This window comes from Nothoprocta perdicaria, unplaced genomic scaffold (genome assembly GCF_003342845.1).
Source record: "Nothoprocta perdicaria isolate Ctin4 unplaced genomic scaffold, notPer1 scaffold_351, whole genome shotgun sequence".
NCBI classification, from domain to species: Eukaryota; Metazoa; Chordata; class Aves; order Tinamiformes; family Tinamidae; genus Nothoprocta; species Nothoprocta perdicaria.
This window is the reverse complement of record NW_020455590.1, coordinates 21,080-42,419: the sequence shown is the minus strand read 5'-3', so window position 1 is coordinate 42,419 and position 21,340 is coordinate 21,080. Positions and strand designations below refer to the sequence as shown.

Below are 21,340 nucleotides of genomic sequence, written 5' to 3'. Positions count from 1 at the left end.
AAAAGATTGGTAATTTCAATAGTTCTCAAGGAATCTCATTTTCCACAGTTCTGTACAAGCCATATATTATTTACACTTCATTTTTTCCCCCAGAGAGAATCTGAGTTAAAGACTCAAAGCAAAGCCTAGTTTTTCACATTTCTTTTATTATGTCTTCCTCCCCTCCTTGTACTATTAGAAGAACATTGAAGAACTCCTTAAAGGTACACAAACAGCAGGAAACAGCAGGAAAATTGGTGAAAAAAATATGTAAAAGAGACAAGTTTTAAAATTGTAAAGAAGAAATAGCAAAAAAAGAAAGTTTAAAATTATACTAGCAGCAACTGCTGAACTGTAGCCAATCTCTAGAACCTTTCAACCATTAAGAAGATTGAAAACAGACAAAAACAGAAGAAACAAACTGATTTGAGGGACAGAACTTGTCTGTCTTGCACTTCTGCCTTTTTCTGTACGCAAACAATGAACTACAACGAATGCACAAGCAAACATTAAAGACGAAGCTCAAACAGGCTGCATCATTGTCACAAAAAATCAAATACTAGAGGGAAGAAGAGAGGCAAACTATTATGCTGCTTGTCACTTCTTTGCAAAGCCTTAAACATGGGCACCATGAACTGAATGTAGGGAGAGGCTGGAGCAACAGTACAGCCCTTAAGAAAAAACTTGGGTACTAATAAACTTAGACCTAAATAGTTACCAGCAAACTTCTAGAGAAGTTTTGAAATCAGATATTTATCAGATATAAAAAATAAATAAAATAATAATAAAAAAATCACATAAACAGAAGTCCAAAATTCTTACCTGGAACACAGGCGTACGGAAGACACAGTTCTCCAGACTGACATCCTTTTCTATTTACTTCACATAGCTGGTTAACAGCACATGGATTTGGATTACATGGATGTGTAACTTCTTCTACAATGTTACCTAGAGAACTTGGGCCTGAAAACAGAATACAGGCATTTTACAGTGATTCACATGGGGTCTGTATTTCTGCAATAAACATATTTCTTGCACATAGTTAAGTAAAATGCTTTTGACATTTCTGTGAGAGCTCTTTACTGTTTAATTATACTCATAGAAACCTGAAATGTCAAAAGCTAAATCTTCAATCCCCCAAAATAGTGGCCTGAATTATTTTTCCACAAACAAAATTTGCTTTAACTTGTTTCCTATAAATTTCGTCAACATGACAAATATACAGAGATGACCAGTGCGATCTCTTAACGAGCAGTTTAATCAAGAGCCACAATCCATGATTAAGTACAAAAAATGTGGTATTACTGACAAACTTCTATGACATAAGTAGCTTTTGTTTTCCTTTAGCTCATTACCCATGTTCTGTTTGTACAACATATGAAAAACGGAAAACACCATGTAAAAGCAGCAGTTAAATGGAAAGAACGACCACACTGTCTCTTCAGGACCAAAAGGAATTAATCTTATGAGGAGGAACTTCTTCCCTGCGAGGGTGCCAGAGCCCTGGCACAGGCTGCCCAGGGAGGCTGTGGAGTCTCCTTCTCTGGAGATCTTCCAAACCCGCCTGGATGCCGCCCTGTGCCCCGTGCTCTGGGTGTCCCTGCTGGAGCAGGGGGTTGGACTAAATGAGCTCTAGAGGTCGCTTCCTACCTCAAGCATTCTGGGATTCTGTGATTCCAACTGCTGCTGAAGCAATATTAATTTAGATGTTGAAGCATTATTTCAATTGTAGCTCCTCCTAACCAAATTTTACTATTTTCAAATTTTCTAGGATTTTGAGAAAAAATTAACATGCCAGGTTTAAATAAATAAATACATTTTAATAGGCTAGATTATCATCTGATACAGATTAGTATAGAAGTGATTCCATGAATTTCCTAAAACAGAAGCAATGAAGGTAGTGAGATAACAGCAATCTGAACAAGCAATTCTTCTCTAAAACGCTAAATAAATACTTATATTCCTGAAGTTAAATTAAAATTTTCTCTAAAATAATAATGGAAATGATTAAAAGCAATCATAAGCATTCAAAGCATTTTGTTTTTAGTTTCGTTGCACAGGCATGTTGATGTTGATACTTACTCAGGTATGTATCCAAAGGAATACAGTTCTCCAAGTCATCTGTTGGAGATAAGAGCTCACAAATACTTTCAGCTGTATGGCCTTCAGGAAACCTATTATGATCTCCACATTTCTTGAGTATTTCTACACAGTCTGATCTTTAGATAAATAAATAGAGAGAACTTCATGAACACTACTTTAAGAAAAAAAAGGGCTTGCATGAAAAAGATTGCTTTCTACTTTCTTCCCTTTCCTGAAATTACACTTCTCCTGTCTCCTCTCACAACCAAGTGTTTATATATATCTGCAAAACTTCACATATATGAATACGGGAAAAAAAATGTGCTACAAAGGCAGGAACTATTGTTTACCCTACTGTTCCTTTACTTTGGCCTGGTCAGTCTATACTTTCTATGGCCTCATGTGAGCTTTATTCTTCAAGATTAAGCATTTCCTTCCTTTAGCACCATCTAATAAGATTTGAGCTCATACCTCACTACCTGCACTGATCACCACTCTTTTCCACTCAAACAGACATTCTCAAAGTTTCATATATTTCACAGACTTTTCCTCTGTTAGCTGAAAATTACCAGTATATTAAAATTTAAAGAGAAGAAAGGTTTATAGGCAGCACAGATGAACAAACAAAAAAAAAATAATCTTTCCAATGGAAACACACACATCTTTTACTAACAAGCAAGCACCTTCAATCTATAGTGATAAAGATTGAACTAAGAGCAAGTAGGAGTTTCAGGTAATATGAACTCACATCCCTTCCACGTTTGTCTCCTCTAATATGAGCCAGAATCATACAGTAGCTTTCCAGTTCTAAAGAAAACCCTTGGCAGAACCCATCAAATGGTGTTTTTTTTTTTTAATACTTACTTGCAGATAATACTTCCTCTAGATTTGCTGTGGCAAGGTTTAATCTGCAATGAACAGGCAATTGCCTTCCACATTTCTGGTTGACATTTTTTAATATCAAGAACAGGAATATTTATGAATGGCATCTTAATACTCCCTTTTTCCCATAGCTTCATGTCATTCATAGCTCCTTGGTCTGACTGAGCGTTACAGCTCCTGAAAAGTTCTGTTGGTCTTAAATAAATAAATGAGATATGGTAAGTATACCATAAAAGGAAAAGAACAACACAAGCTTTACTTTTCACTGTAAGAATTCTACCATTCTGACACTGCTAGCCTTCTGTAGCACAAAAAGGCACAAATGCCTTCCATAATTAAGCAAGACTGAAAAAATATCTGAATGAAAAGAAGCTCTAAAAATCTCAAGGCTGAAATTCTGGATCAAATACTTTTTAACATGAAGGCTGACTTAAAAGAAAATGAATGCATAAATATTAGGAACTTCTGTATGAATGCTTCATGGTGAATCACTAATGCAAATTACATAGCTCATCTTTGTTCAAACTTTTGTTCAAAGTCTAATATTCTCAGGAAAATGTTAAGAGTAACATAACATTTTTAAAGCATTTCAACCATATTTTATAATGCACAGGAACCTAGTAATCACAACAATTACTTATAAAATAAGACAGAGGAGCAGGTTGATAATGCTGGATGACATTTTAGAAGTTCATAGGTTGGCTTTTCTAGTAAACTTTCCAACAAGACTTAAATACATTTCCAAAAACCTTCCAAAGAAAATTTATTTTAAAGTTGTTATCTAAAAAAGAATTTACAGAAAGACAGTGACAAAATCTAAAAACAGATCTTATTAAAAAAAAAAAAACAACAGCACCAAAGTACAGGAATTCCTTTATAAAATAATCAGTGCATCTCTCCTACCTGTTATTAAAATTAGTGCAGTAAGTAAGATTTCTACAGCCCAGTTGACAAGGTTCTCGTACATCTGCTAAACAGGTCAACATGGAAACTTCTACTGCGTTATACTCACAAAAGCGATCAAATTCTTGCCAACTCTGTGAATTGCCCCAGCTCGTGCTATAAAGCTTAGTGCAGAGCTCTCTGAAAGAGAAATAAAGAAAACAATCAAATGAAAAAGTGGCAGTCTTTCTGATATTGTAACAGAAGCTTTCTGTATGTTCACTGCTCATCACAGTAGCCTAACTGTAGACATCTGTGTTAGTGCCCACAAAATAAGTAAGACAATCCATATTCTGTGCTTATATAACCCCACTCAACTAGCAAACTTTCCAAATTTTCTGCTAAATTTTCCAGTTTGGTTTAAGAATTCTACCAGATTTTAAACTGGTAAGACTGAAAAATTTCATAGTATAAAACTGCAAGACCTAACACAAACACAAAGAAAAAGGTGGAGTTTGCAGGAAACGTGAACCAACGAGGGAAGAAGTATCCTGAGCAATTTTATCTGTACTAAACCAGGCTGACAGCACAATAAACAAATACTAATCTCATCCTTCTTCATGTCACATCTTCTCCTGCTAGAGGAAAACTAGGCAAACAAAACTATATTTATCCCTTTGCCCTGATGTTCAAGGCAGTAAGTTGTTCATTGCCTTCATTTCACTTCTTTCCTGGTGTCAGAAATAGCCAGGCCACTTTGTTCACAGAGACTGTGAAACTGTCCACAAATGAAGATATGGAACCTCACTGCACTATTCTAGTCTACTGCACTGAAAATGTGGAAGAAATTTCAATTTTCAGAACTAAATATCAGAGCAAGCAAGTAAAGACATTACAGCAATTGCACTGCTGCAAAAATCATAATTCCAGGACCTCCATAAAACTTTCCCTATAAGATCCTGACATATTCAAGTTGTTTGGTTTAATTAAATTTCAATGAAAAAAAAGTTTTAATCATACAATGTGTCCTTAAAAGGCCAGAATTAACCCTTTCTAAAGCGAGTGAATAACCCCTCTAAATAAAAAGAAGTTTGAGTTACTTGCAAACACACCACTATTTCACCAAAACCAGATTTTCATATGGGAATAGTTAATTCCAATATTTAATTAATGCATTGCCTAAGCAATCTTTCATGGGCAATGTAAAATATACAGGGTTTGGAACACAGCACAATCATTGGCTTTTGACACTTTGTACTGATCCCTTTCCCCTTAGTTCTCATTCGCAGCTGGTTATGGCCTCCTCAGCTTACTGCAATATTAGCTACTACCACCATGAACACAGATTGCACTAGACTCGTGTTTCTGCTAAAATAAGCTATAGATGAAAGCAGGAAAACTGTGATTCCCTTAAAATAGACAGTACTTATTGAGATGGGCAGAACGTGTCACTCATCGTTCCCAACCCTGCTCATCTCTGACAACTCGTGGAAGTCAGTCCTTGATTTACACGGCAGGACGCAGGCCAGGCGCTGGCACCAGGCAACTTCTGAAGCATCTTCAAAGCAGGACAAGAGGAGAGAGAGACACTGACCTACAGGTGGAAGAATTTGCCTTGGCGCAGCAGTGGAGCTTGGCCCCATCGAGGCCTGTCGAAGGCGGCGGGTGCACCGTGACTCCGGGGTGAACAGAGCTGGAGCTCTCCAGAAAACACTGCCACAGCGGATCTTGCGGGAGAGGCATCGTTTTGCAGCCTTCTATGAGCCCGTCTACAATCTCAAGCTCTGTTTTCATGGACATCAGAATTCTTTTACAAGCAGCCTGACATGCATAGTCTTCTGCTCTATCGCAACAATACAAACCTGGTAAAAAAAATAAAATAAAAAGTCAGGAGTTAATTATCCAGCATGTAACAACTACCAAGACATATTACATGGGCAGCCTTTAAGAAAACTGTTAAGGAAGCACTTTTTTTTAAATAAACTCCAATAACTGTAGTTCTTTTACTTCCTTTAAATGTAAGCATAATCAACTCTGCAGAAAAGCAAGAACTTCAATAGAATCTATATGCTGGTTATCAGCAATGCACCCTTATACACCTAAATTTATCTTTGTATAAATTTATATGACTATACATAGGTAGTTATATAATCCACAGAGGCGATTTATACAACAATACTACTTGTATAATAAAATTTACACAATAAACCCTCAGTGCTTTTTACAATTTTCATAAATAAAATAATTCTAATACTCACTATCTGTAGGGTTTCTCATCGGATATGACTGTGTATAGTTGTTCACGCAGTGTATTAGCTGAGGGCTAATAGATGCACAGTAGTTTTCAACTGCTTTAATTTGGGAAGGACCGGGAGAAGAATCTGTCCGAAAGATCGCTTGACAATATTCCCGACAGTTTGTGTGGTGACCTGCATAACTGCAACAGACTGATCCCACTGGGGAACAAAAGAACCCACAGAACAAAAACAGAAAAACCTAAGGGTTTCTATATAGAGAAACAAGCAACCACAGAGTTATGCTTAAGATATTCCTGGAACAGAATGTCAAACCAGCTACAGAAACACTGGGCCTATCTGTACCTCGCCAAAGCGTGTTTTCTTGTTGGGTTGGAGAAAAGAAAAAGATCCAAAATTCTGCCTTGAAATCAAAGTTCAAATCAGTGCAAGCCAACTCACTTGAATATTCCTGTGTTTTATTTTTATTTAAAGTAAAATAATCAGACTTATCTGATTGAACTATTCGGCAAAAATTAGAAGATAAATAAATATGGGAGTACTATCTAAAAACCTGTCTAAAAGATGGAGAGAGGGTATCCTTCTGCTTCATCATTTCTATCACGCTATTAAATATGCAGATCTTCAGAAATATTTTAAAATAACTAGCCTGAGAAACATCCATTTCTTTTCAATTAAAAGAGCCTTTATATGGAGCAAATGGGTTTCTAAGCAATGACTGGAGTATGACAGAAAAGATACAAAAGATGCATAAGCGATACATAAATGAAGGCTTAAAATATACAGGCAGTTCAATCCTCCTATTGGTGGAGCAGGCATGTTTGTATGCGGTTAATTGCTGTACTGTTGCACAGTAAACTCATGCTTTGTAAACACAGACCTACAGAGTTTTTTTAAATGTTAGAGGAAAGTTAGAAATGAGAATTTGTGAGGAAAACAAGAGAGAAACTATTCATAACGTACTTACTTTCATTTCTGTTAATACAACTAAAGAGAGCATTCTGAAAACAAAACAAAAATACAGTTAAAAGAAAGCTTTAAATGCACACTTAAGTGTCAGTCACTTTCATTATGAGCAAATTCAATTTTGTTATTGCTCTAATTCACTCTAAACTGGAATAAAAGCACTGTGTAAAAATAGTGAAAGTGGGAAAAAAAATTCTGCTTGCACTCTTGATGAAACACATAAATATCCAACCAACTGAATAGAAATACATAGATATTCAACCAACTGAACAGAAAGATTTTTATAGACTCAGAAATGATATTATGGAATATGATGTATCCCAATTTTGTATTCATTATTATTATTTCAAAGAATCAACACGGACAGCTATGGGCAATCACACAGACAAACAGAGCATCAAGCTTCCAGGTACAGCCTTGCTGCTATTATTTTAATCGTAGTGCATAAACCCATCACAGTCATCTCATCGACAAGTACTCAAAATAATCATTATCACTGGCCAAATTTTTCCCTCACCAAGAGAGAGCCGGGCTTCCCTTCCTCTCACATCTGTGCCCACATACTCAGCTCAATGTGAGTATTCCAGCCAGTGGAATACTTTTTTCCACAAGAAATAGTGCCAATCCTCATATTTCAGCGAAAGAGCAAGACACAGACAGTGGCCACTTATTTTCCCCCCCCTCCCCGCTCCAGGGACCTGAGCTTGTTCTTATATCACCACATAAGGAAATAACTTCTGACTTCAGATATAATCTGCTTAGTATTAGATGAATAAATAGGAAGCTGCAGGTGCCTAAATTCCCGCCACAGAATAAAGAGTACCAAGAATGTTTCTATACATCGTATTTTTTGCCATAAAGTGACAAAACAAGCACCAAGCTTGTTTTCTTTCAACAAGAATGGATAAGAAAATATCTTTACTATAGAACAGTCTTTCCCATTGAAAACAGAGACTTTCTAGGCTAAAATGCAGACAGTTCCACATTCATGATAATGATAAAGCTGATGGGAGGGAGAAGTAGACTAAGAAATTTTAGGTGAGCACAAAAGTCAAGGAATAGTTGGTGCATGTAAGTACAAATAAGAGCACATTTACAAGTACACACACACACGCTTGCAGACAGAGAGGTGTCCAAGGGGGAAACCCAAGGGAATATTAATGAATATGAATGTATTTTTTTTTTAAATTACATAAAGGGAGAGTTTTATGAAGCCAATTACGGTACATCCAAATCAAACATTGCTTGAAGCATATGCCATCAACTCCATCTATAGCAGCCAAAAGGTACAACTGGGAAACAACCAACATGTTAACCTAGAAGAGGAGGAGGACGTACATCCAATTGGTTTGCTTCAGAGCAATGTAAACTAATCTAAAGTCAGTTCACTGAAAAAGAGAGGCTGCATTCTGAATTCTAGCCCAAAACAACCACTTTCCCACATTAAAATACAGTTCTCCTCTCAAAAACAGATACTGCATACAAGTTTTCTGAAACTCCCTGACAGCATTAGGTTTTGTATGGAATACAAACAACACTTAGAATAATGATGTGAAGCTACTTTAAACTCAGCTAAAAATTGTCGCAAGTACACATAAAAATAGCCCAAAATATGGGTTATAGTATGTCTACTAGCATTCAGCCTCTGGAGAAAAAAGGCAAGGCCCAGGTTGGTGCAAGGTTATCTTCTTGCCAAATTTCATACACCTCTTAAGGGAGACAAACAGGGTCCTCTAACCAGATAAACAATCTTCCTCTTTCTGTACTTGGAAACTGCAGTTCCCTGGACTCCTGAATCACTTAAACAGCTCATAGGTTACCAAGAAGAGGCAGTATTTTTTTTTCCTCCATTTGTTTTCCACTTTTCTCTCCTGCTCCCCTATATCCTTCCATAGTTCTTCTATATGATTGAGCGGGTCCTTACAGCAGCTCTGCCAACAATCAACTCTCCACGAGCTGATTTTTCTCAGTGACCCTGCAGAAAACGTCTCCCTTTTTCCTCTTGTGCTAGGAACTGAAAACACCCCATAAAAGGACCTGCCAGATGCCAGAGGCAGAATAAGGTAGTGGTGGGAGAGAGCGTGTGTAGAAGACGGGATGTTGCAGGAGGCCACAGGGACACGTTTTTGAGAAGTACTGAGTTGCTAAAGCAGCATCTCATGAACCTGCAGCCCACAGTCACCACAGGACACAGCGCTGCTCAAGGTGCTGACTTTCCTCCTCAGGCACGTCTGGAGAGCTACTCAATGTCCCAGGAAGTATGGCACACATAGGGATAGCATGGCTATGCAGACATCAGAGAACCTCAGGAAGAATAACATGCACCCATCGATTTGTCAAATTAAGCTGATATGTTTGACTGTGTAAAAATGATGACTGTGTAATGTGACTAACCATAGCTTCACTACAGAATGCAGGGTTAATCCCTTCTTTAACCAACTAACTCTCATGTTTAAGATACTAGCAGCTTTTCTGCCCATTCAAGCTTCCTTCTGAATCTACTACCTAATATTGCCAACCAAGATTGAAACAGTGCTCTGATAACTGAAGACAGAAAAAAAAAAAAAAAAAAAAAAAAAAAAACCACAAACAAACACCACCCCACACATCAGGAATCAAAATAGACATCCAGGTAAAGGGAAAAGGAATAGGAACAGAAGTGTTGCCTAAAGGAAGGTAAAAATCATCAAGAGATGGAAAAATGAATGAATGCAATAGGATAAACACACACACAAATACTCCGTTTTTTTCTGAATTTGTGAATAAAATATTGAGTGAACAAAGATGGCAACACTGAAATTTAAAGAACACACAGAGGAGATCCGTTTTAATTACTCATTAATCTCATCCTCTTTCAGATTTCTTTTTACCAACTGGTTGAAACTTATACTCAAAATTACTAAGTTTATAACCAGATTCCCAATTATAAAACTGGAAATGGAAAGAGACAGGCAGAGACAAGGAACATGGGAGTTTCTAGTTTAAGAAAACAGTCTCAAAGATCTTTTGGTGTTACAAAAACCGAAAACGCAACTGACATTTAGTCAGTATTGGCCACTTTTCAGGTTTCCCCACTAAAAGCTCCTGAAGCAAGAGTTCAGCCAGTACTGCAGGACCTAACTGGTTTCGCTCTTTTTGGAGCTCATCAGCTGCAGGTAACGGCTCAAAAATAAAAATAAAATAAAAAACACACACGCACACAAACACATACATGAAAGCATTCTGCTGAAGAAGCAAATTTTTCCTTCCTAAGACGTTTTTCAATTATAAGAACACTTTTTTCCTCTCTAAACTACTGCCTTTTGTACCTTGAATGAAAAAAAGACAGTAATAAAGTTATATTTATATCAGAAAATAAATAAATCAAAGCTTCATTTTCCCCCCTGAAAAAACTTTTTAAAAATAATCAAGGTATCTATATTAGGTTAACTCTAGTGGAAAAATAAATTCAGTTGTTTCGTTATGGGGAAATTAGCAATGTTAAAATTATCTGAACACAGATCCTACCTGATTAAGACTATCTTAAAAGTATAACTACAAACACTCTAGAAAGCCAAGTGCTTCCTTCTACGAACACAGCAGTGAAAGTCCTGTTAATCTCTCCTTCACTTCAATCTACTTCAGAATTTATCATCAGGAGTAAAGCCACAAAACATACTAAGGTTTCATGGAGTAAAATGGAATTTTTGATGCTGCACATTCGTTTAGACCTCAGAAAATATGCAAAATCAACACTTAAGGCCAGGATTTTCTTCATTTATGCAAAACAGTGAAGAAGCAGTCACACTTGCTGCAATGGACAGCAAAATCAAGGCATTTTCTACCAACTTTCTCTGAATATAAAAAACGAACAATCAAACCACCACAAAAAAGTAACAAAAAAGCACGAGAAGATAAGGTTAACAATACTATGGAAATAACATGCATAGTACAGGGTCAGAGTCTGCCCCAAATTCTTGTGTAGCACATCCCAAGGGCACACACAGGCCTGTGTTTTAATTGTTCATTAAAATATTTCTGGAACCATTTCCCTCACTGTGTTCTCAAGAGCTCTTTCAGTTATAATTTATTGTCTCTGAGTAATCAGCACAATTAGATAAGAGCCTGAAAAATGCGGTCAGCAGTTTTGGAAGGGGTCATTAGTTGCCAGCATTCACTAAAAGCTCAGCCTAAAGCAGGATCTTATGATCCTAAAAGATGAAACAAGCCAATACTGTAGCACACTGAATACTTTCTAAATATTTATTGGAACACTTGAAACTGTGGGTACTGCATTTGAAATGTGAGTTTAAAAATTGTAAAAAAAAAAAGTCTTTTAGTAGTAGGAACACCAGCAGTGTTAAATACTGTGTGTTAAAAGAAGTTATAGGACCAAAAGTAGTTTTAGTTTTTGGTTGTAATGAAGAATGCCGAGCATTTCCACTTTATATTTCAGCCACATGGCAGCAGATGTTACACTGCTCAGCTGCAGAAAGCCTCTCGTAAGGCCAATTAGCTGGAGAATAAGTCATTGAACAATGACTTATTTAGAATATCCAAGAAGAAAAGCGGCAAGAACTGGAGTTCCAAATGTGCTGAGAGGGACTCGCAGTGCGCAGCGCATAGACGTGGAGCTGCCATCTGCAAAGGGAATTCGAGCACTGCCCTTGCCACACACCAAAGAACAGTCATCTTAAAAATGATCATAAATCCTTCAGAGCCTAATTCAAGTACTACAAACTAACTTCAGTTACTCCCCTAAGTGTGTATTCCATGCAGTTTTCCCCAAAAAAGAACCTTGACTTCCCACAGAACTTTCAAAAGGAGTAAAAATCAGAACATCCTCAGTACAGTCTCCATATCTTTGTTTCTTCTTCCTTTGACTATCACCTACCTTCTTTTTAGAGGAAGGTGAACAGGACAGTAGAAAGCTGGAAGAAGTAGTGAAAGATAAGAGATGAGAATCAGATAGAAAATGAAGAGAAGACACAAAACAACTACCCGAGAAGCAGAGAAGAGCATCCCCTCCCCCAATACAATCTTTCAAAAGGAGCTTATGAAGATACATTGCAGTAACATTTTCCAATATTTAGAGAGTTGTGTTAAAATTTTTGAATTAGTACATATCATACTACTTGGAAAAACAGGGTATCACTTAAAAATCTTCAATGCCCTGATCAAAAGTATAAGTAGATCATAGAGTAATCAGCTTACAAGATTTCCTAAGATGACAAGAATTACAGGCTACACTTAAAGTAATCCAGAAACATATGATCAAAAGAAAAAGAATTTTCAATCTATCTTGTAAAAAAATGGTTCCACAGTGCTAAAGTGGCTCTGCTACCACGCAACTTGCAACTCTGCTTAGCAACCTTATCTTTATTTTTAGTTTCTTCTTTTTTTTTTTCCTGACCCCTCTGAACATGTGCCGTATGCTTAAAGACTTAGGGCATATTTTGTGCTCACTAACCTAGTGGGAAGCTTAAGAAGCATCTCAAAGGGGCTTCCCTAATCTCAAAACTCTGCTGCAAAGTACTCCGTACAGTTCAATCAGTCTGGAAGCTGTAAAAGTTTTCATAAGCTATGAAAATTAGTAAGCTGTGAAAGTACTTTAGAAAAGGCAACTACAGTTATATTTTTAATTCATCTTGCTTTTACTTATACATCATACACATACAGCACCTCAGTAACAGACTTGAAATCCAAGGAAAAAGCACTACAATGGATATTTTACACTAATTCCCAAACTGAATCTACATATTTTAAATAATAAAGTATGAAGTTTTAAACAAAGGCAAACACACTGGGCAAAAAAAATCCTTCAACTTTACACATAGAGTATCTTATGAGCATAAGAATTACCTTCCTCTCTCCCCAGAACATTAAGGCTAGGTATTAAAGCAATCAATTTTCCCTACAAAAAATATGTAATAATCAACATGTACCATGTTACAGACTTCATTTTGGTCCCCAATATAACATCCCTATCTATAACTTCTAGTGTTCCAAAATAAAACAAACAAAAATGCAACATCCTCCCTCACCAGACTCCTGCCTTTTTTTCCACCTGAAAGACTTATTTCCTCTCCTATCATTTAAGGATTTCTCGCTCTCCTCTTTAGAAGTGTTGCTTCTCCTCTTCAGAAGCACTGCAAACATATAGAATTAAGGTTTTCTGCCTAGTAACAGAAAGATGAATAACCTTCCAAAATTCCAGACAAAATTGGAAAAAGAAGAGCTAGGAAAAGAACATAGGATGGCCATTTTGTAGACGTTCTTTAAGTTCTTACCTTTCCTTTCTCGTTCTCCTTCAACACATACTGGTCAACCTCCTACAGCAATGCAGAAATCCAGAAAAAAGAAGGAAACATGCCAGCATAATAGAGGGAAAGATTACAGACACGGACAGCAGCATATCATAGCATGAGAAGAGAAAGATCAGTTAAAAATCAAAGTTCATTTTCAAGAGAACAAACTATAGATCTTCAATAAAGACGTTAGGAAAATATTCCTTACAGTCCTTTGATAAAATAACCAAAGGGAAAAAACAAAGTTTGTTTAATGTTTCCTGGAAATAGGAAACATGTTGCATTTCTGTCCATATTAAAGAATACAAATTTGTCTGCTATTTTGCACTGTTGATTATGAACAGGAATTATGCAGGATTAACTAGTTTAGGGCAGAAGAGAGGAGGAAAGGAGATGAAAGCAGGTAGGAGGGACCTGGATTATAATTAGGAAACCTTTTAAAGGGAAAGAAAGTCCTAGCAGAATACAATATCTTTGTTGTGTTAAAAAAAATTGAGAGACAGAGAGAGGAGAGACAGAATATTCTGAAAATATTCTAATGATTAATTTTAAGAACAAAAAAAGCTCATAATTTCTAGAATATATAGTTTCATTGAAGCTAATAAAACTAATTAATTCTAAGAATTTATATTTAAAAGGCCATTTAAAAGATTCTCTTTTACAATAACTTCTTTAGATCAATTTAAAGATGAATCTCCCATTATATGAGTTGAAATGCTTCTCACAGTGTGAGTTCCAAGAATGAATGTCTGAGGCAGACAAATTCCTAGAAAACAAACTCTTTTAGAATCCTTATCTCTATTTTAAAAGTTGCATCTTTTTCATTGAAATTAAGACATATGCAAGTCTGTTAAACAGGGCAAGCCTAATAATTGCATGTTTACAAAACTGTAGAGAAAGGCAATTTACTTTTGAATGGAAGTGAGTACATCCAGAAATAGTACTTTAAGGTAACTCCTTCTATGGAACACATTTACAGGAATTACAAACCAGCTGATTTTTAATAAGATACAGACACATACATTGATTTTTAATAAGATACAGATACATACATACATACCTCATATTCTTTTCTGCAAACCTTTAAAACATCATTCTTTGAAGATGCCTGAAAGACAGCGACATTTTTTCACTCAGAAAATGAAAACAAAAGTCACGTTGCAAAGTAAGAACTATCCTAACTTCATCAATCCATAATCCATTCGAATTTAAGACCCAAATCACATAGAACTTCAGAAAAAGCTCAACTTGCTGGCAATGCTTTTCCTACTGCAGCCCAGGATACCACTGCCCTTCTTTGCCCAGAGGGCACGTTGCTGGCTCCTGCTCAACTTGCTGCCCGCCCAGGCTCCTAAGCCAGCAGGGCGGCCCCCAGCCTGGATGAGCCTATGTGGTTAGTCCTCCCCAGGTGCAGGACTCTGAACTGAGCTTCATGAGTTTCCTCTTCAATCATTCTTCCAGCCTTGGTAAATCCATGCTGACTAATCCTGATCACCTCCTTGTCCTTTATGCGCTTGGAAATCATAGTGAGATTAGCAGCCTGTAGTTCCCTGTGTCCTCCTTGCCCTTTCTGAAAACACCAGGCACATCTGCAGTTCTTGGAAACCTCTTCTGATCACACAGTGACCTTTCACAGATGATGGAGAAGAGCCTTCAGCAGCTCCCTCAGCACTCATGGGTGCTATCCCAGCAGGAATCACAGACTTGTGGGTGTCCAGTTTGCTTAAGGGATCCCTAACCCAAATCCTCATCCATCAGCGGGAAAGTCTTCCTTTCTCCAGACTTTCTCTCTACTCTCCAGGGTCTGACATTTCTGAGAGATGGCTTTACCAGTAAAGACTAAGGTGAAGGCATTCAGCACCTCTCCCTTTTCCATGTCCTTTCTTACCAGGGCCTCTGCCCTATTCAGCAGCACATCCACATTTCCCATAGTGTTCTTTTTGTTACTTCTAGTTGCCCTCCCACCCTTTACCAGATTAAATTCCAAGTGGGCCTTACTCTTACTAGTCCCATCACTGCATACTCTGACAAAATCCCTGTATTCTTCCCAGCTACCTGTCCCTGCTTTCATGGTCTGCATAATGCCTTCTTCTGTTTGAGTGTTGCCAGGAACTCCTTCTCCTTCATCTGTGCAAGACTGGATATTAGATGTGTCACTGCTTCAGAAATGAATTATAAGGGTGAAGCGATTATACACTAGGAACTCTGAAACTGTTTCCGTTGGCTTAGACATACACTTAAATTGCAAAATGGTTCTCAGATTTTAGAAAGACTAAAAATATACTTAAAAGATATAAAATGTATGTATTATGCTTACAGTTGTCACTAGAGCATTCTTTAGACGAAAGTTTTGATATGATAACATCAAAGGTTGAGAAACTATAGTCCTTCCATGTGGTTAAGGAAAAATCTCTCTAAAGCAGCACAAAAACGTATTTGGGGCTGTGACTGGAACGTCACATCACCAGACAGTGCACTGCACACAAAAGCCAGTCGCAGAGCCTATCTCTACGAAGCGATGCACTTCTCAGCTTTATAACTATTTTTATGCAGAGATTGTGAAGAAAGCTTCAAGAAGTATAACCAAAGTGACAGAATCTTTACAGGTTTAGTTATGAAATTACTATGAACTAAAAAAGATAGAGTACATGAGCAACAATCACATGCCTACTGTTTGCAAAGCAAAACTAAATGGATTATCTCTATTTAGTAAGTGGTAGGACAGCTCTCTCATAGGAACTTCTGTAGTTTCAGAGAAGGCTGCTGCACTTTTGAGCTGTAAACACAGTAAGACTTAAGCATATCCACATTACTAAGCAATTAAATTGGTATTATAATATAGAAAAAAGGCAGAGTGCTTCTGTCAGACACAGACTAGAGGCACCTATTTGCACAGTATTACAACCTCTTTGCATTTAGAAGGTTCTAATGTAAAATACATTATCAGCCGAGTAGTCAAAAGTAAGGCAGGTCCCAAGACACTGGTGACTCTTAAACACAACCTTCAGTTTCAGGTGAATTTTAGGTGAATTCAGATGATCCTTACACAGTAAAATGAACAACAACAGACGTCTATTTGCTTTTTAGCTCTCTTATGGAACTAAAGGAGTGGCATTAATTACACTAATGATTTCCCCCAATTTGCTGTTTCGAGGGCTTCCAATCTTTTTACTGTATTCCAACTCTTTTCACTGTATTCAGGCTGTTTCAAACCTTCCCTCACAGAGCTAGTACTTCCTAGCCCTGTCTACTGTGGCCCATGAGGTCTTTCTCACTCATTCGGTTCAGACACTTGCTGCTGGATTCTCCTGTTTTCCCAGGGGTCCCCTTAGCCCAGGCCCTTTAGATATAGCAACGCTTTTGTCTTCTCCCAGCTATGCAGGTGAGAGGCAAAGATGCACACCCTCTCCCCAAGCTCCTCATGGCTGGCAGGGTGGGAACAGCTTTGTCCCAAAGTTGTCTAGACCAAATCAACAGGATGGGATATCCCTCCAGTCACCACCACTGGCTGATCTACTTCCCTCCCTTCATTCCCTACTAAAAGCAATGCCACACACTGCAGTGGGGGGAAAGACCCCAGGATAGGTAGGTATCATGTGGTAACAGCACAGTACGCTGGAGAAGATGGAGCAGAAAAGCAAGACTAAATTATTTCTGCTTAGGTAGCCAAGTAAGACTAAGCTGACTTAACTTGCAATCCAAATTACAGATTAAAATGCAATCCTAATAGTAAACTTCATGGTTTTTTTCTTCTTGTTAGATTTCAGTGATCATGTCCAAGCCAAAATATTTTGGCAGGCATTAAACATTAGTTTGCTATTGACTCAAAGGAGAAAAAGCAAGTAAATTACCCAAATCCTTCTAGTAATGTGTACAGTGCACTTAAGAGGTGACAAAGCATTGAAGTTTTAAAGCATCAAACCATAGTATTAGAATTTTATTTTATTTATTTTTTTTTATGTTTTAAAGAGCTTGTATTTTACCTCAAGATACTGAGCGAAAAGCAAATGATGTTCTGCCCCCTCTAATCACAACATACAGCTCTCTCAAAACACCTCAAGCCAGCTCCAAAACCGTAAGATACCTTGAGCAGGTTAGAAGGCAAGTGACCGACTCCACTACTCAACTGACGTATCTTGTAGACCAGAAATTCCCTACTCAGGATTGCACATGTACCTCGTCACACATGCACACACAACACGCTGTTTAAAGAAACATTAAGTTTTCACGTTGAAAATGCTAATCCTGAGCTTAAGATTTCCTCTTCCAGGTCATCAAGTCATAGCAAAGAGCCTACTCCTACAATATTGTTAAAAATATACATCCATATTAAAGGGTAATTCTTTATATTAAATTCTTACTTAGTAGACTTGAACATTTGCTTTTTTATTGAAAATTGATATTCAAAATGTCAATCCTCTGCTTTGATTTTGGATTTTGGTGTCTGAAATTTACCGTGAGCTACGCTTTCTGGCAAATTTCTTGTCAAGTATTGCAATTTTGAAGAGTGTTTATATAATAATTAAAATTTGCTATAAAAAATGTCCTAAACCTCAAGCTCACAACAGAAATACGTCAATATGACAGGTAAAGTGCAATATGAATACAATATCCCATCCCTTAACATAAAGCACGTGACAAAACGAGAAAGCCGTACCTGTTTGCATGCTTGCCGGCACTCCACAGCAATGGCCAGCTCACAGCAACCCAAACCAACCCAGCCATCAGACTTCTTCAGAACTCCTTTAAAAATAAAAAGACAGTTCACATGACAGTAGCAAGAGAGATTGTAACATCATTTTCTTTTTCCCGCCCCCACAAGTCGGTTACTTTTCAAGTATGATAATTCCTGTTCTCTTTCACAAATCCTAATTATAAGTTTTGCTGTTTTGTAGCGACTTCTATACCCTTAATTGCAATTTTGATCATTTCATCTGGTTAATCTAAGGTGTAAGTCAGTATAAGACAGTAAAATAATGTTGTATTGGTGATCTTTTTCTTATTCAGACACATTTTCTTGTAGGTTTCAATAGCATCATTTTAAATCAAGTTCAACAGAGAATATGATGTTTCTTACTTTTTTTTTTTCTCCAAGCTTCCTCTGTAGTTTATTTCACTGATTAGCACATTTTGATATTTGAATTAACTCTCCTGTCTTCCTTTCTCTTTCTTTTCCCCTACTTATTTCATTATTCTCATTGTCCCTATTTCTTAATATAAAGTCAAACAGGAAAGAATTCTTGCCAAGAGTTTATTTCATCTCTTCTTGAGATCCCTCCAGAGCGGTCTATATTCACAGATATTTTCAAGACATCAGAAATTAAACCAAAAGAATGCATTCCCTTACCTATTTCACATGTAACCTTTAAGACAGAAATAATTAGAGAGAAAGTTTGATCTAGAAAGCAGTCTTTAGGCTCATTTTATACCTTGTCCCACTATTCTTTCCTTAGTGAAAATATACTTAGCTCAAATGAAGCACTTCCAGTTTTGTTATAAAGTCTTTTTTTTTTTTTTTTTTTTAGGATATTCAAATTATATCCTCTATCTAGGAAAAAATAAGCTAATATTAAAAGGCAAAAAACAATGAATTTCTTAATTTAAAAAGTATTCCAAAGCCCAGTAGGAATACCTACTCTGGAAAGTCAAATGGGATGCCTAGATTTAGAAAGAGGAAGTTGATAAGGTGGGTGTTACAGACCAGGGAGTTGGGGAAAAATGCTTGGAAAAAAAAATCAGAAATTACTTGTAAGGAATGGAAAACAATTGGTAGTATGGATTTATCAGGAACAAAATTGCCTTTTTAATACACCGTGTTGGCGTTGCCAACACAGATGATGTAGAACTGCCTTTGCCTATAGCCTTTCCAGTATCGGTCTCTCATGACACTCTAATAGGCAAATTAAGAAAACACAGTTTAAAAAAGTTTACAAGGAGATCATGTTTTTGATAAATTAGCATAATTTTCAGCATATTAAAACAGTAATTCAAATCTCAGAAAGCAAGTTAAAACATTAATGCTTGACACAAGCAATATGGCAGGATTGTGGGGCCAGGGTAAGGCTGAGAGGCAAAGGTGTGGAACAGCTTTTGGATCCAGCCGGCATTTGGCCAGTTTTAAGTGGTTCTGTCTCATCTCAAGGGTCTGGACTTTCTGAAAACCCTGTAGGTAAATGGGTTCAATCACCAATCTGAAGACTGTCTGAATTCTCTTCTATTCAGTCCTGGCTCTCCTTTCCAAATTGCACAAATTAGTGGAGAAGGATATGAAGGCCACAAAAAACTTTACAGTCTATTTCCGTAGTTGGGTAAGGACTTAGTTTCTCAGAGATTGAGCAACTCTCTGAAAGCATTCAGGAGATGGCTGTCATGCATAAATCACCAGTTTGTTATCAATGTTCAAAAATTCTAAGTTTGTTGCAATTTTTAAAACTAATTCCAGAAATAAACAGATGTCTAGATGAAAGTCACACAAATATGTGGAAATACACATCTGCAGTTAGTTACAAAATCAGCTGCTCCATACAGTGTCTTTTAGGCCTTAAAAATATGTAACAGTTGTTTCCTCACAACTGTCAGATGTGGAGCTCTACACAGACTCCTTGCAGTCAAAACAGTTCAGCAGAATATTGATATTTTTAAGTTCTTTTAAAATACAGGCAAGCTAATATTAAGAGAGATTATATGTTAATATGAGAATCATTTCCACAAACTTCTGTTGCCAAATCTACTTGTGCGGTTTTAGGGAATGGAAAAAAAATAAAAATAAAAAGCACACAATACTGATTGTAAAGCACTATTCTGTGCAAGATGGAGCCTGTGTTTTCCATATGTACTTTTACTAAAGCTCAACTCTGATACAAGAACCAAGTATCTGTACTTTGTACTAGAACACAGTGTAAAACCCCAAACTACAAATATATGACATGTTAAGAATGTCGATAAGCTCCAGCCATGCTCAGGTCCTCTCCCCAAAACATTTCAGAGCAGCAGATAAACTTGTGAAGAAGAGTCTGATAACGCAACTCCTTAAAAACAAATTGCTATTTTATTACAGTAACCTATAAATTAATTTTGTAATCAAAGTAATGAAAATACATGCATTTATAAACAAAAATATGCCTTCTATGGACAACAGCCTGCAACTTTATTTATCAAATATAAACAGAACACAAATCATATCACATGTGCACAGTCAGATAGAAGCTTTTCTAATTTGCAATACCATTCTCCTAAAATAAATTAATGTTGTGTAAGCTTCCTAGATTTAATAAACAAACATTGACATCTACCAGATTTTTAAAAAGAGCTTCTCTACTAAAACACTCATTAGTAGTTGCTTTCAGAAAATAAAGGACTTTTTTTTTTCTCCAGAGAATTGTTACATTCCTAAATATCCAGTCTTAAGCCTTTTAAAAGTACAACACTGAACTGGCAAGGATAAGAAAATTTTATTTACAGAGTTAATTTTTGATGATGACCCCATAAAAAAATTATTAGAAAACCATTGTGAAGGGTTTAAGTGAAAAAAATGGGGAGTGGCAGGGTAGAGATAGAAAGCTCAATACTAGCTACAAGAACATTACAATTTTATGGTGTAATAACTACAGTAATGAAGTGACTGGCAATTCAGCTTCAAAACATTAACATGTAACAGTCACAACAAGTTACTGTAAGGAAGGAAGCAGAGAAAATAAAACCACAATGAAAATACCCTAAGGATACATGTACGCATCAGACAGTAAATCATAATTACAAGTGATTTAGCACGTGTAATTACGCAACTTAGTGCATTTAACCCCACAGGCAAAATAGGTATCTAATATCCACTCTTAAATGAACAGGTGAGCATTCTGTACTGTTCAGAACGACAATAAGAAGCGTAAAAGTCTTTTCAGTCAGTCTCTGGAGACCGTCTGTACTACCCCCGCCACTGAAAGCTGGGTCCACTGAGGCCAACTGTCCAAGACCATGTTGAGTCAAATATTGGTCATGTCCAAGGACAGG

At 36.9% G+C, this 21,340-nt stretch overlaps 1 protein-coding gene across 1 annotated transcript in view; it reads right to left on the bottom strand.

Annotated features, from left to right (window-relative positions):
• The window catches only part of RECK (reversion inducing cysteine rich protein with kazal motifs), a 45,117-nt gene that overhangs the window by 14,596 nt on the left and 9,181 nt on the right, over positions 1-21,340 (bottom strand). The window contains exons 4-14 of the mRNA XM_026044163.1: positions 17,991-18,076; positions 14,394-14,441; positions 13,308-13,357; positions 11,920-11,989; positions 7,048-7,081; positions 6,084-6,281; positions 5,420-5,687; positions 3,847-4,026; positions 2,926-3,138; positions 2,062-2,198; positions 802-942 (exon numbers count right to left, since the gene is read on the bottom strand). Of these exons, the coding sequence (XP_025899948.1) occupies positions 802-942; positions 2,062-2,198; positions 2,926-3,138; positions 3,847-4,026; positions 5,420-5,687; positions 6,084-6,281; positions 7,048-7,081; positions 11,920-11,989; positions 13,308-13,357; positions 14,394-14,441; positions 17,991-18,076 (1,425 nt within the window). The remainder of the gene's footprint in view (positions 1-801; positions 943-2,061; positions 2,199-2,925; positions 3,139-3,846; positions 4,027-5,419; positions 5,688-6,083; positions 6,282-7,047; positions 7,082-11,919; positions 11,990-13,307; positions 13,358-14,393; positions 14,442-17,990; positions 18,077-21,340) is intronic.